The sequence below is a fragment of the Lepisma saccharinum genome, chromosome 28, assembly GCF_977018435.1.
Source record: "Lepisma saccharinum chromosome 28, izLepSacc3.1, whole genome shotgun sequence".
Classification (NCBI taxonomy): domain Eukaryota; kingdom Metazoa; phylum Arthropoda; class Insecta; order Zygentoma; family Lepismatidae; genus Lepisma; species Lepisma saccharinum.
In genome coordinates, this window is record NC_139256.1 from 25,145,301 (window position 1) to 25,159,835 (window position 14,535).

At 37.5% G+C, this 14,535-nt stretch overlaps 1 protein-coding gene across 1 annotated transcript; it reads left to right on the top strand.

Moving 5' to 3' along the window:
• Positions 1 to 857: 857 nt before the first annotated feature.
• On the top strand, positions 858 to 12,231 carry LOC145980652 (uncharacterized). The gene is made up of 3 exons (XM_083113702.1): positions 858 to 1,114; positions 6,520 to 6,706; positions 10,833 to 12,231. The coding sequence occupies exons 1-3, from the start codon at positions 962 to 964 to the stop codon at positions 11,075 to 11,077; spliced, it is 585 nt and encodes a 194-aa protein (XP_082969828.1). The 5' UTR covers positions 858 to 961; the 3' UTR covers positions 11,078 to 12,231.
• Positions 12,232 to 14,535: the final 2,304 nt, after the last annotated feature.

Sequence of the window (14,535 nt, forward strand, 5' to 3'; positions counted from 1 at the left end):
TATCCGTGTTACGGGATGCCACGCGAGTACTCGAGGGTTAACTTGCTGAAGCCTTGCAACTGTTTATCAATGATCCCAGCATGAGCAGAGTTGCAGCAAGACTGATTTCTTCTAATGATTAGAACAGTAGTGAAATTAATAAAATGAACAGAAGTTGCCGCCATCCGTGGCGAAGTGGTTAGCACAGCGAGCTACGACGCCCGAATGTCCCGAGTTCGAATCCCGTCCTGGACATGGGTGTTCATTGTATGTCCCTTCATCAATTCCAACATATCGTCACTCATCCTCATCTTCGCGATTAGCCAAAAGTGGAAGAAATGCGAAGTAAAATAAACCAAATCAATCAATGAACAGAATATAGTGAAGCGGCACGTACTGCCTGGTAATGACGTGGAAAAGTGATATTTTCATTTGCTGACAGTTGGATGTATTAAAACTGTTAAACGTATTTTACCTTTAAGTCGGTATGGTTGGTATAGATTTGGATGACCCTACCCATTGAAACGGATAGAAAACATACTGAGCTACGGCAATAAAACGTCGGATTTAGTAATGCTAGAATTATCCTTTTAGATATTATTAGATTATCCTATCAATTACCTTTATACATCAACATTACTGAATTAAAACTTCGAGAATAATTTCAATTCGTTGTTTTGTGTCGCTTTTCTGCCACTTGAGGTTAATCTCGGAGTTCACGTTCGTGAACTGAAATATTTTAATCACAAATTTCATGCTTCTGGTGGAGGAAATCACCATATCTCACAATGTGGTGCTATCTCTTGTATCAGAGAACACATTACAGCCATTCTCATTTAGCATTTCCTGTCGTTATTAACACTAACAGAACAAACAAACAGTATGTAGCCTACTGTTGTTGCCGTGAATGCAGCTAAGTGCTTGTTTTGACGGTTAATTCAGCGAATAGCCCAAAGATATTGAAAGAGACTGGTAGTTGATCATGTTGTTCGTAAAAGCAGAACTATTTTCTTCATTTGTTTTGCATTTAGTGAGTGTGAGCATGTCCCGCAGTTTCAATGAAAGGACAATGTCTCAAAGAGCATTAGCATGTCCAGAATCAACAACGTTTGCTGAAGGAATTGATGGAAAGGGGGTAAGGAAAGGACTCACACACACACACACACAAACACTCACTTGGAACCTACTTGAACACAACCAAATGTTATCCTCATTTCCACGTACTTCACCTCGGGAACTGCAATCTTGCAGCCCAACGAGGCTCTGGCGACTGAACCAACGGCCAGCATAATCCTTTCTACGGTTGTTTGATTTGAGTTGTTGTTTTAAGTCCACTTTATGCACACATAGGAAGTGGACCTACAGTTTAAAGTGGAATCCGAACCACATGTGCCTCCACAGGGTATCGCCTTGATAACAAGGTGACGACGTTTCATTACGCCATCGGAGATGTTTACTTTGTATGGTTGCATGTTAATTGATTGATTTGCTTTATTTTACTCCGCTTTTTTGTGCATTTTTTTGCTAATTTGCGAAGATGGGGATGAGGTATGATATGATGAAATTGATGAATGATCACACAAACATTTTCCCAGGCCGAGATTCGAACCCGGGACCCCTGATGTCATAGCGCCATTTGTTGCATGTTGTTCTTTGTTTTGCCCGTTATGTATTGAGAGTCCCTATACAGCCTCAGCTCGGTTTATATCCTGGGTAAGGATATTTTAGATACATACACTCATGGTGATTCTTGTGTACGTTGTAAGGAGTTTCATCCCGTATAATATGACGGTTGCAAATAGCCTAAGTGCTGACGCATCCAAAATTTAAATTTCAATCAATCAATAACATTCTTCCATGAACATCGGTAACATTTAAACAAAATTTATGGCTAGTTAGTACTACAACAACAACTGATGATGATCATGCTAATAATAATAAAATTATTATTACAACAATACTAAGAATAACAATTATTATTATTATTAAATGATATTGCATGTATATAACTGAATTATACTGTTCAATAGTCAATACCAGTTACAATAGGTGTAGTTAAATAGGACTAAGGGCACATCCTGCTAGAAGAATTCGCTGCACACTCTACATATTTCATTCGTTTTAAATAATTTCTGAGGTCAAAACCAACAAGTGTAATATGTGAAAGTAAAGGTAAGTATATACGCTACAAGTTTTGTTTGCAACATTTTCTTTTCAGATGCCTAGATTATTAATAAATTAATGATAAACATAAAATGAATAGTAAAAAATACAATTTTTCTTTACTAATCCGTGATTAACTACTTAACAGTTGCATCTATTGAAAAACCTAAAATAACATTAAGTATAGAACACATCTTAAGCTTTCATTTGAAAAAAATATCTTTGAAATCGGACCATTAGTTTCAGAGATATGGTCGTTTATTCAAATGTCAACATCCGCCATCTTGAATTTGCCGCCATTTCTATTAACTACCACTTTTAGTTGTCAAGCATAGTGTTTTGGTAACCTTATACACCCATATAACTGTGGCATAAAGGAAAATTAGTACCCCCAAATTATACCGAATTGTTGATTTTGGCCAATTGGCCCATAGACCATTACCGTACTGTGGATCTGTGTAGCACGCTGGCAGACAGATTTCCCGAGCTGATTAGCAAAGACCCTACCTCCTCCGCAGAACCGAGGGGCATTCGGGTAGATTCGGCGCGGCGCGAGGTGGCGAAAACGTGCTATGAAGCCAATAGCCCGGTATTCGTTGTAGCTTAACAGCGTGCGGAAAATACATAGCGCGCTGAAAATTTTTGAGCCTCTTAACGTGAGAAGTTTCATTTCGCTTCAGTGTTTTATTAAACTTCTTCAATCTATGAAATGTTTCCCTTTCTTTCTTTTCATTTTAGTAAATTGAGTAGCGTGCTAGGAAGCAGCTGCCACTGGAAATACTGGCTTCTCTGCAAGGCTCTGTGTGTTGCCTAAATCTACGGCGGTGGTAGAAGTTGCCATTGAAAATTTTCATGTTGCCCTGACCTTCATTCACCTTCCCTCAAGGTAAGCAACGGCCGCTTCCTGTGTAGAAACCTCTTTCTCAACAAAATCAAAGTCTGGCCAAGATTCTACTCGTACCGATGGGATATTATTTCTTGCAGGGAAGCGAATATTTCAGTTTCTAGCTGTTCTATTTTTTTTTATCGGTGACTGTAACTCCAGGACCCTGTAATCATAACATGACAACATTAGTAAATTTTTGTGAAATGGTAGTACTTCTACCTATTTGTAAACATTAACAGTGATTACAGAAACAGTTACTTTTGAGAATTCATTCCTCAGAGGCAGGCCAAACTGTAACAAACATTGGAGAAATTTAACCTTGAATGCTCTCGGTTTGTGTGCACACGTATTGCAGGCTCTAAATTTCTAAAGTTTTCCCCAACTGTGGAAAAGAAATGCTCTCCGGGTCATTCTATGTCAAATCAACCACGGTCTGAACCTTGACATCTCAGAAATTGATAATTTTTGGTGCAGTGGTAGTACCAGTAAAGTTGACGAAAACTGCCAAATTTCAGATTTTTTTCGGCTCTTAGTTTTTGAGTTATCGACTTTCAAAGAAGCAAAAATCCCAAAATTTGACGGCATTTTGAAATCTATGAACAGCTGTAGATCAAAAACTGTTTGACCTAGAGAGCTCAAATTGGTGTCAATCTCTTCTGCTTTTAATGAGCTTTAATTTGAAATGCAACATGACTGTGGTATTTGAATTTTGTAATTTTTTAAAAAACTTGAAAAAAGATTTTTTTAAATATAAAAAAAACACCATTTTTTAATATATGTTTTAAAGACACCAATTGACTATTTGTGTGCAAAATTTCATAATAGGATGGCAATGTATTCCTTTGGAAATTAATTTTTTCGTTTTGTAATGTGTGCGAAATTTGCTAAATTTGTTTACTTCCATGTTAAAACCGTAACTTAAGTTGAGTGGTTGATTGGATTGGATTGATTTTGTGTTTTAAGTCCACTTTATGCACAGTAAGGCTAATCGGGAATGGACCTACAGTTTTAAGTGGAATCCGAACCACTATGTGCCTCCACCTGGATCAAACTCCTTACAACGTACCCAAAAATCACCATGCGTGTCTCTAAAATATCCTTACCCAGGGTACATCACCTTGAATTACGTAGTGTGGAAAACGACCCAAGAAACTGGTTCCCCAGACGGATGAGAAACATAGATGGCAGTGCGATCAATGTCGGTGCTAATTTTCTTATGAAAGTAATGCGGCTTAGTTAGTTTTTTGAATATATTATGTAGATTTGTTTGTCTTGAAAGGCGGTACGTGGTTGATGTTGATGTCTTCAAAAGCCCCAAGCAGGAGAGGTCGATGTCTGGGTGAAGCGGCCCCAAACCAGTACATCTCCATTGAGTAACGCCAAAATATCATCTCTGTATTATAAGCGTAGATATTTGTTTTTAAAATAGTTGGATTTGTGTAGAGTTATTAATTGAAATTTCTGATGCACAACATGATAAGCATATAGCAAAATCATGTAATAATAAGCTAGGAGATTCCCGTTATTTTTGATATCGTTCTGTAAGTATTAAATAAATAAGAGTGTGTGTATTATACAGGGTGTCATTTTAATGGCGCCCACGGACCACGGAAACGTATAGAGGACATCAAAACAAACAACTTTTTTCAGTAACATTTTTCTCGTTGGTGCGTCGTTTCGACGCTACAGTCGTTCAAAAAAGCCTGTTTTGCCGCCTGAATGCTGGCAACCACACACAACTTTTGATTGCATTTGTGACGCCATATCCCGTCGTGAAGCGATGCGTTCCAGGGTTGCCAGGAACACACATACTCTGTGAAAAATGACATAGCTACAATCAGCCACATTATGTACCGTAACACAAAACGAGAAAATACGTTCTGTAACCCAACAGGAAGTAAACAAACGATACGAAAAATAGTAGAAAGAAAATAGAATTCAAGTGAAAGTGGTCATATCATGTCTCAACTTACACTTCAAATATTTGCAAATCTAGTTACCAAGTTGGCATCTACAATTTAGTCTATCCACTTCGTCCTTCTGATACTAGTTGTCTGTGACACACTGAACAGATGACAAAATAGAAATGAAGGAACTCAAAATTCCAAAGGTAAGCAACAGATAATATAATGTATATTCAGAGCATTATGAGGCAAGTGGTAAAAATGGTTGAAAATACAGGGATATAAGTAGTAGTAATACAAGCTCTAAGACGACTATGTGTTTATCTATGCACCGGATACACATGTAATAATTTGCAAATGTGAACAGGTCAGTATATTCGCTACTGATTCATCATTAGATTGTTACTGTGGTTGTACTTGTTTTAGCCGTAATGTGAACGTCGGATACTTCCATTATCAGCACAAAAGTAGCATAAGGCATCTGGACACAAACCTGTAGATATCAACCTTGCAACGAGATTTGTAAATATTTGACATGTAGTTGGGCGTAAACAGCCACGTGTAAGCTGTAAGTCCAATAAAATGTATTGTTGTTGATATTTTAGATGTAGTCTGAGACAAAATCCGACATTGATATTTCATTTTGAATACGTTTTTTACCATTTATCTTATCGGTGGTTCACTTCCCCCTTCCCCTGAGATGACTGCTAATCTTCTGGCTGGTAGGCTATGATGTTCGGTCTGCTGGACGCGTTTCTCGCTTCGTTTTACAGCTAATAATGTGGTTGGTAGTTTGTCATTTTTCACAAAATTTGTGTGTTCCTTGCAACTCTGCCGTGCGCTGTTTCGCTGCAGGATATGACCTCACAGGTACGATCAAATGTTGTGTTGGGTTGCCAGCATCCAGGCGGCAAAACGGTCTTTTTTGAACGGCTGTAGCGTCGAATCGACGCACCAACGAGGAAAATGTTACTGGGAAAAGTTATTTGTTTTGATGTCCTCTATACGAATCTGTGGTCCGTGGGCGCCATTAAAATGACACCCTGTATATATATATATATATATATATATATATATATATATATAAGTATATATATGTATATATAGAAATTATATAACGATTTTCGTGGAGGTGAAAAGTAGGGGAACCAGGTTGAAATACAGGGGCAAAAGCCGCCCATATCACCAAGCCTTTTGTAATGTCTCCATGTCAGAAACAACGGTGGAGCTATGGACACATTACAAAAGGCAATATACATTTACTCGTCTCACTCAATTAACATTTACTACAGCTCTTTTCTGGTCTTGCGGTGGGCGGCTTACATGCTGGCAAGGGAAGTGGGCAGCGGGGAATACGCCGTGGACCAACCGGACACGTTACGGCGTCGCGGGAGGAGGTGCTGCGCTCACCTCGTTCCACAAGCTGCTGTGTGTCTCTTCGTGCTGTTGGTCGCTTCCCCGCTCGACACTTCACTTGCCGCCCGCCGCAAGACTGGACAAGAAATATACTGGTAAATCAAATATTTATGTTCACCTCTCAGATTTTACCAAATGTAACATTCTCCTATATTCTGTGTATTCCAACAGCTGGTTGGCGATTGGATAATCCTAAATGCGACATATCCTTTGTTTGATTGTACAACTCTCAACATTCATGTACACAATGCAAGTGTAGCAGTGCTAAGGGCTTTTTCCTACACGTACAACTTTCCGTCGACAGCAATGTGCACCATTGGCAAAACAGTGCAATGCTACAACACACAGACCAACCAAGGTAAGTGAAGATATTTTCCTGGCGATTAAATGTTTACATTAACATATTAACTAACATCAAAATAATCCATTCATAGGCGTGCGCAGACCCTCTGATTAGGGGATGGGCGGGGGGTCAAAAGCCTTGATGAGCCTTCAGTCGGAGAAAGATAAACCTCATTCCATCTCACTGTATTACTGATTGATTTGCTTTATTTTACTTCGCTTTTGTGCCACTTTTGGGCTAATTTGCGAAGATGGGAATGAATAATGATGTTATGAAATTGATGAAAGGACACTCAGAAACAGCCATGGCCACTCCGGGATTCGAACTCAGGGCCCCTGTTTTATTGTATTATAGAGTACTCTCTAACATCCACCCAGTGTCATGAGCAGTGAAACTAAATGAAACTAAACAATCATCTACTAGCAAGGCAGCTAAGCACATAATCACGAGCAACGTTTCTGTTATAAATATACCGCGTGTTTCAAAATGATTTGAACGATTTCAACTCCTTATAATTTTTTCATTAATTGTGCAATTTACTTAAAATTTTACACATAAGTACAATAACTGTCAAAGTTTTAGTGGTAAAAATTGTAAAACAATAACCCACAAATGCTCAATGTCAGCACCCTTTGTTACCCTGCATACATCGGTTCTGTAGTCCAATTCTTCCCAGACTGGTTTCAGCATGTTTTCATCAACAGTTTGCATTGCAGAAGTAATGCGCTCTTGCAGTTCACGGACATCTTGGGAGTAGAGGTGGTTTGTACACAATGTCTTTGACATGTTCCCACAAAAAAAATGCAGGGGGTTAAGTCCGGTGATCATTCATTGCGGAACTTGTGATCATTAGGTGTTAAATATTGTAACAACTACACTCGATAGGGATACATGTGTAAACGCTTACGCTCTACGTGCTACACAGTTGTTCGAGACATTTGAAGTTCTCGACTAGCTCTCGCTGTAGACTATTGAGTGCTGCGTTGAAAACAAGCTCGAACTTTCTCCACATCTGCCTCAGACGTGGAAGGCCTACCAGACGATTTTCCCTTGCAAATGCATCCTGTTGTCTTGAATTGTTGATACCAATTGCGAATGGAGTTCTTTGGTGGTGGTTCTTGACGAAATTTGGTACGAAACTCACGTTGAACTCTCACAACACTGACTAAAGTGAAATTGTAGGATGCAAAATGCTTTTTCTGCACCACAGGCAGCCATCTTGCAACTTGTCACTCTGCAATCTGACGGAAGAACTTCGAACTACTATGACCGTGCCACACAAAACTCGAGGATGTGGTCGAATGTATTTCAATACAATTTTAATAGTCGATAGTGTTTTAAAGCTCATGGAACGATTTCTTATCGTTCAAATCATTTTGAAACACGCATATACGTATATATCCATTGTAATAATTGACAACTCTGTTCATGTAACTTGTTATAGCTATTAGCATTCTAAATTTCTTATTTTTTCTTTTGTCTTTTCAATTTATTATTATTATTATTATTGCTATTGCTGTTTCATTCATTGTTCCAGCTGACTTTATAGAGGGTGGCAACAAAATGGGCGTACCCCTGGTTTTTCGTCGGAAAGTGTGTTTAATTGTTGTGGATTTGCAATCGTTGGACCATGATGAAACACTTGAAAGTTGATTGTTGAGTGCAAGCCGTACCGTCCTTGTCACGTTAATGAACTCTCTGATGCTGATAGGACGTGACGCCGGAATATCTCTGCAAAGCATCTGCCAGGACACGGCGCAGAATTCAGCTGTGCTATGATCAGTGATGTGCCGTAGACTATAAGTTTACGTCTACATGCGTTGTCTACACGTAATCTACGCGTAGATTACATTGGGTTGTAGTTTACATAGACTACGTAGACAATCTAAATTGCATTAAAGTTAATTTTCAAGGCTTTCATGAAAGGAAAGTAACATTTTCAACTATATTGATTCCTAACGAACTGAAAAGAATCCTATTAACAACAAAATTTCTCTTCTCTTCTATCATCAACTATGGAAAAAGATAAATAGTATGCAAAAAAGACAACAGATGGCAGTCGTGAGCCAAGAGTGGTCTTTTCCCCCTAAAACACTAGAATATTTCCCATATTAGGTATCTTCCTAGGTGAGGAATTGTTCGAATTTGGAAGAAAGAGTATGACAAGTTATCCTTACACATCAGCAACTGATATGCAGTTTAATTTTCTTTTAATTCCACGGCGCCCTTTGCCAAGTTATCACCTTTCGCCATGTTGTTTACATAGATTACGTCATCTATGCGTATAAAATTGTCTACGTGTAGAATGTAGACTATCGTTGTTTACGCGTAGACGCACATCACTGGCTATGATGATGATGGTCTCCATACCGATGTCCTGGACACGTGAACTATCAGGCACGTGATCACATCGCTATAACAACAACCACTGTAGTATGGGAACAAAGGGAGGTACGCCCACTTTGTGACCTCCCTGTATATGTATATGCACTAAAGATGAAAGCGACGAACATTAGATATCTATGTCCATTAGCTTATACATATAATCCTTTTTTCTTTCTTATGTTTATTCAATTTGTATTTTTGTATTCAATGTTCATCCATCAAACATGTAATCATATATTAAATTTGTACTTTACTTTAACTTTACTTTGTATTAATCACCGAGAAAAGGGTTTGCGGCCCTCGAGGTCGAAACACGCGCGCTCTATTAAAGACGATTTTATTATTATTATTAGTAGTAGTAGTAGTAGTATTAAACAGGGGGATAAGTATATAGTGTGTGTCCGGACCCACCGAAAATCACTCTATTAGAAGAATTCCAGCATTCGTGGCATAAACGTTCTCCGTTTCCTTCCATCTTTATTTTCCTTCTCTGTGGTTCTCACTAATTTACATAAACATGATTTCGTACACCAGATTTAAAACAACTACACATAATCTATTAATTTCCAATGTGTGACCAATTTATTCTGCGACCACATAGGTGAAACACAACTAGGCTAACGAATAAAATGGGTGAGTCTTAAAAACAAGTCATTTGCTGGAGAACGAAGCGAGTCCAATTACATAGGAAATAATCCCGCCGGAACTTTTGATCGACTTAAAAATACTTTATTTTTTAAAGAGAACAAAATTGATAATGGTAATAAGATTTCTCTACACTAAATTTCTAAGTGCGAATATTAGGAGGGGCAACTGCCCCTTTTCCCCCGTGCGTACGCCTATGAATCCAACATGTAGACAGCCCCAATCCAATTGACTCAATGACATAAATCTTCGCCATGAAAGAAGCCTCGGAGGCCACACGATCCTCCATGAAATTGTCTCCAAAGACCGTGAATATTAAAAAAAAAAAAACCTCACACAATGATGAATGATGATATTCCAAAAATTACGATCTATTTACAATATATGATTAAATAGATAAAGTATTACTTCAACTTTGTTGGTAAATTGTTACGTTTTATAAATCATGCTTTGAAACTACATTCTCGCTGAGTTTTGTTTCTAGTTATTTTTGTGCGCAGATAGGCTAATCGGGACTGGACCTACAGTTCAAACTGTGATCGGAACCACTATATGTCACTCGATTCTAGGGCTTCTCAATCCATTAATTTTCTAATTTAAAATGCATAGCGTAAAATTCAAATGTTTAAATTTCACAAACCCCTTTTTATCCATATATTGCATTTCTTCTTGACTGATTTATTTGCTTTATTTTACTTCGCTTTTTGTGCTACTTGTGGCTAATTTGCGAAGATGTGGATGAGTTATGACATGATGAAATTGATGAATGGACACTCACAAACATTCATGCCCAGACCAGGATTCGAACTCGGGACCTCCGGGCTCGTAGCGCGATGCGCTAATCACTCTGCCACGGGGGTCGGCTGCATTTCTTCTTGTTTCACGTTAACTCTTATATATATATATATATATATATATATATATATATATATATATATATATATATATATATATCGTACGACTTTTTCCGACTTTTTCAATACTTTGCACTACTAAATCTGTATGCTTGCGAATATCAGAGAGAGAGAGAGAGAGAGAGATTAGCGCTTTTAACCTTCCATGTGTAAAACAGAGACACCTATTTATTTTTACATGCTTTACTTTATTCCAGAAATAATTTTCCAAATTTTGAAAGCTGACACCGAAAGATATATGATAGTTAACGTGTGTGTAGCTTTTGGAGAAGGCATCCTTGTAGATTACATTGAGGTTGATATTCGCCCAGACGTTCTGTTGAGCAATGAAGAAATGAAAGTAATTAAGGAGTTCTTTGAAGACAGAGGAATTGATGATGACGATATTTTCCAAGTTCATCATGACCAGTGCAATTATAATACGACTGCAATGATTTTGTAGTTATCGTCTACTTTGAAATATAAACGCATTTACTGTATCGCTTGTACTGTATGGCTTTACGTATTGTTTATAAAATTATATAAATTAAAGTTAAGTACAGGTGTGAGTGTAACAACAGCGGTAGACGGCAGCCAGTTGCATAAGGGTGCATTGCAGGGCCCCATAGGCCAATGGCGCAATCCTCCCCTAAATCATGTCATGTGTCCGCCCAAAGTATTTAATTACGACAGGGTGTATACCGAAAGTAACTTTTTTCCTCAGCTTTACTGAACACTATACTTGAGCTGCCCCTCCTCCATAAACAGGGGTGCACATCACTCAAGACAGCCCTTAAAATCGTTCATCATAATCCCCCAAGATATTTTTGTTGAATGCGTAATAAATTATGTTTATTTGAATGAAATACCATGTTAAACTGTCCATATTTGTTTCACTGAAATTACTGACATCTCGGCCTTTACCTTATACTTCAAATCATTCATATCCCCAATAACAGAATACTGCTCTCCTGTCTGGTTCATGGCGTGTCCCACTCAACTTTCTAGAATCGATTCAGTCTTTTACTTCTTTCTAGCTATAGTTCAATACAGGGTTCCCTCATTACGCAATTTTTCATCTCCGCATCTCTTGTCTTTTCTAAACTTACAAACTGCTTATCAGCGACGTTCGCAGAATGATTTTAGTTATTTATACAAAATTGTGAATGGCAAAAATCCGCTGCAACACACTCCTTGAGGAATTCCACTTTCGAGTACCTATGCGCACAACTCGCAACACACGATTATTTTATACAAAGAATACTAGACTAGAAATTCATAAAAGATCTCTCTTTTACAGACTTGCCACACAATACAACGACCTCCCATCAAGAATCGATATACATGTATTTTCCTCCGAGTTTGCCTTTCGGTCTTCTATTAGAAGAAATGTTTGTAATTAATATCAAATAGTGCCATCTTTTGCTTATTTTTTGTCAATCTGCTATTCTCTTTGTGTTATTTTGTTACTTTTAATTATTATTTATTAATCTTTTTGCTTATTATTATTATTATTATTATTATGTTTTCATTGTTGACAATTTGAGTGTAAAATGACCACCTGTGCTGTATCAGCAAATTTCTCAATAAATAAATAAATTGTTCTATTTTAGAAAATAGACTTAAAGCTAGCACATAGATTGGTTAAATGTAGTAAATTAAATTATGTAAAGATGCATATAAATAGTATAGTGTTTGTGAGTGGGTTTATAAAACTCACAATTTGAGTATTTAAACAAATTGTTACACAATTTAAAATAAAGATAGAAAATTCAACCTTGGCCAACAAAAAACCTCCAGCCGCATGACCGATTCAATTATTGTTTATCGAGACATAGCTAGAAATTCTTAAGCTAAAGGCAATAACATAATACGATTTTTCATTCAAGGAACTCGCCCCCACCCACGTTTTATTGGGGTAAATATATTTTATTAACTCATAATAATTACGTAGATTTTATCTTCAGTGCAAATGTAACTTGTTAAGTACAATTTTCCTGACTAGAAGTTAGAAGTGATGATTCGATATATTTTTGTTCCAAATTATGCACCTGCTTTAAATTAAGTAGCATATTAACACTAAGTCTTATATGTTAAGAAGTGATGTTATCAATGTATGTCGAGAACATCGCTTACGTCTTGTAATGCACCTGTAGTATAAAACTTCACATTTACTTCAGTAATGTGTGAAACACCCATCCACGCATCCACGCAGCCACACATCTACGCAGCACTTCATTGAAAATGTTTACATCCACTTTTTGCAGGCTTACAAGAATATTAATTTATTAAGGTGTCTATACTTTCTTAGGATCTTGCAATCTTTTTCAGCTTCTCTTTTCACACGTTCGCGGTCGAAAATGTGTGGATACCATATCGCTAAATACAGTCTCCAAAATTTAGTGTTGGAATTCTCTCTCCAATACAGAAATCCCTTGGCAGTCTAATATTTAACACTTTATCAAGAGCTTCTTATCTCCCCCTTTAAATTCAATATTCAATCCTTACAAAATTTCCATTCCAATTTTACACTTACTGTTGATATTGAAGAGTGGAAATTGTCTTCCCCAAAGAAATTAATTCTCAGTCTCCACCAGAATTTTCGCAACAGTATAAGACAATAGTAATACACAAGAATTGGATACCCCCTCAATTTAATGGCCAATCCCCCTCTAAATAAAATACCCACCATAAACTAAGACCTAGAGTCAGACCGACCTCCCTTCCGGGAACTTCTGTGCCATCCCTTACCTTTGAAGCAAATACTGTCAGTTTTTATCACATGGATTACAAAGCAGGCCCGTAGCTAGAACTGAGGACCAAAAGTGGTAAACGTTGTAAGTGCCAAAAGCGAAAGTGTTGGGAAGTCGCATCGTTCCGCACATGAGCTCGTAAGAACGTTCACACTACTGACCTCTTTACACGCCCATTGGACTACTTAGAGGGCTAACAGCCACTTTTCACGTTTACCACATTATAAAGGATGGCACATTTCACAGATTAACGTGGAAAATGGTGTTTGAATTATTGTGGCACTTACAGCGTTTAAAAATTTTAGTCTTCAACTGACCTCCAGGGGGGTTCAAGGGTTATCGGGGGAGGCTTCGTAAACCAAGTCCATTATCCAAAATTTAACAGTATTAAAGGAAGATAAATTATGTGCGTGGGGGTGAGGGTCATTAAGATATATAAAATTTAGAAATATCATAGAAATACCATTAAAACATTGCTTGAAGTGTTAATTAACTGCTACTGAAATCATCCCTTACTACTAGACGTCGGATTTTAAGTTTTTCACCTATTTTTTTCCTTTACAGGTATGTAAGAAATAATAAGTTACGTCAGCGTTTCGTTAAAAAACGCAACAACTAATGAAGTTTTATAATGCCTAAAAAAATATATATTGTTTGTTAGAACCTATATTAGGTTTATGCGCCTAAATCAAGCCTTTTTTAGGTTTTTATATATTTTTAAAGGTTTTACAGGATTTTTATGTCACACGGAGGCATTGAAACGTCGATTTCCCTTCCTCCAAGTCCATGGTGATTTTTCAAAGATCTAAACAAAGCAAAATGTATGGTGCCACTGTAACCTGTACTACAATCCAATGTGCAAACTTCTGATCTGTGTGGTGTTGCTCACTTTCGCCTCACTTCGGTGGTTTGTAGCATTCATGCCTTGCAAACTAACATTTCAGCATTGAAGTTTGCAGCACTGACTATGCTTTTGTTGAAAGATTATTTTCAACATATACGATGATCCTCACAGACAATATTGCGGAGTTTGACTGTAGATAACATGAAAGAAGATTGTTGCCTAACTATACGGCGAAGAGTGAATTTTAATAGCAAATTTCCAATGGTAAGTTCTGCCATCGCCATAGGGTTAGGCAACACACATAACGTTATGCAAGATAGTGCG

Excerpts from the sequence above, each read along its gene's own strand:
- LOC145980652 (XM_083113702.1), top strand. The coding sequence starts at position 962 with ATGTTGTTCGTAAAAGCAGAACTATTTTCTTCATTTGTTTTGCATTTA. Across the intron at positions 1,115-6,519 it reads AAGGAATTGATGGAAAGGGG|CTGGTTGGCGATTGGATAAT; the intron begins GTAAGGAAAGGA and ends GTATTCCAACAG. Across the intron at positions 6,707-10,832 it reads CAACACACAGACCAACCAAG|AAATAATTTTCCAAATTTTG; the intron begins GTAAGTGAAGAT and ends ACTTTATTCCAG.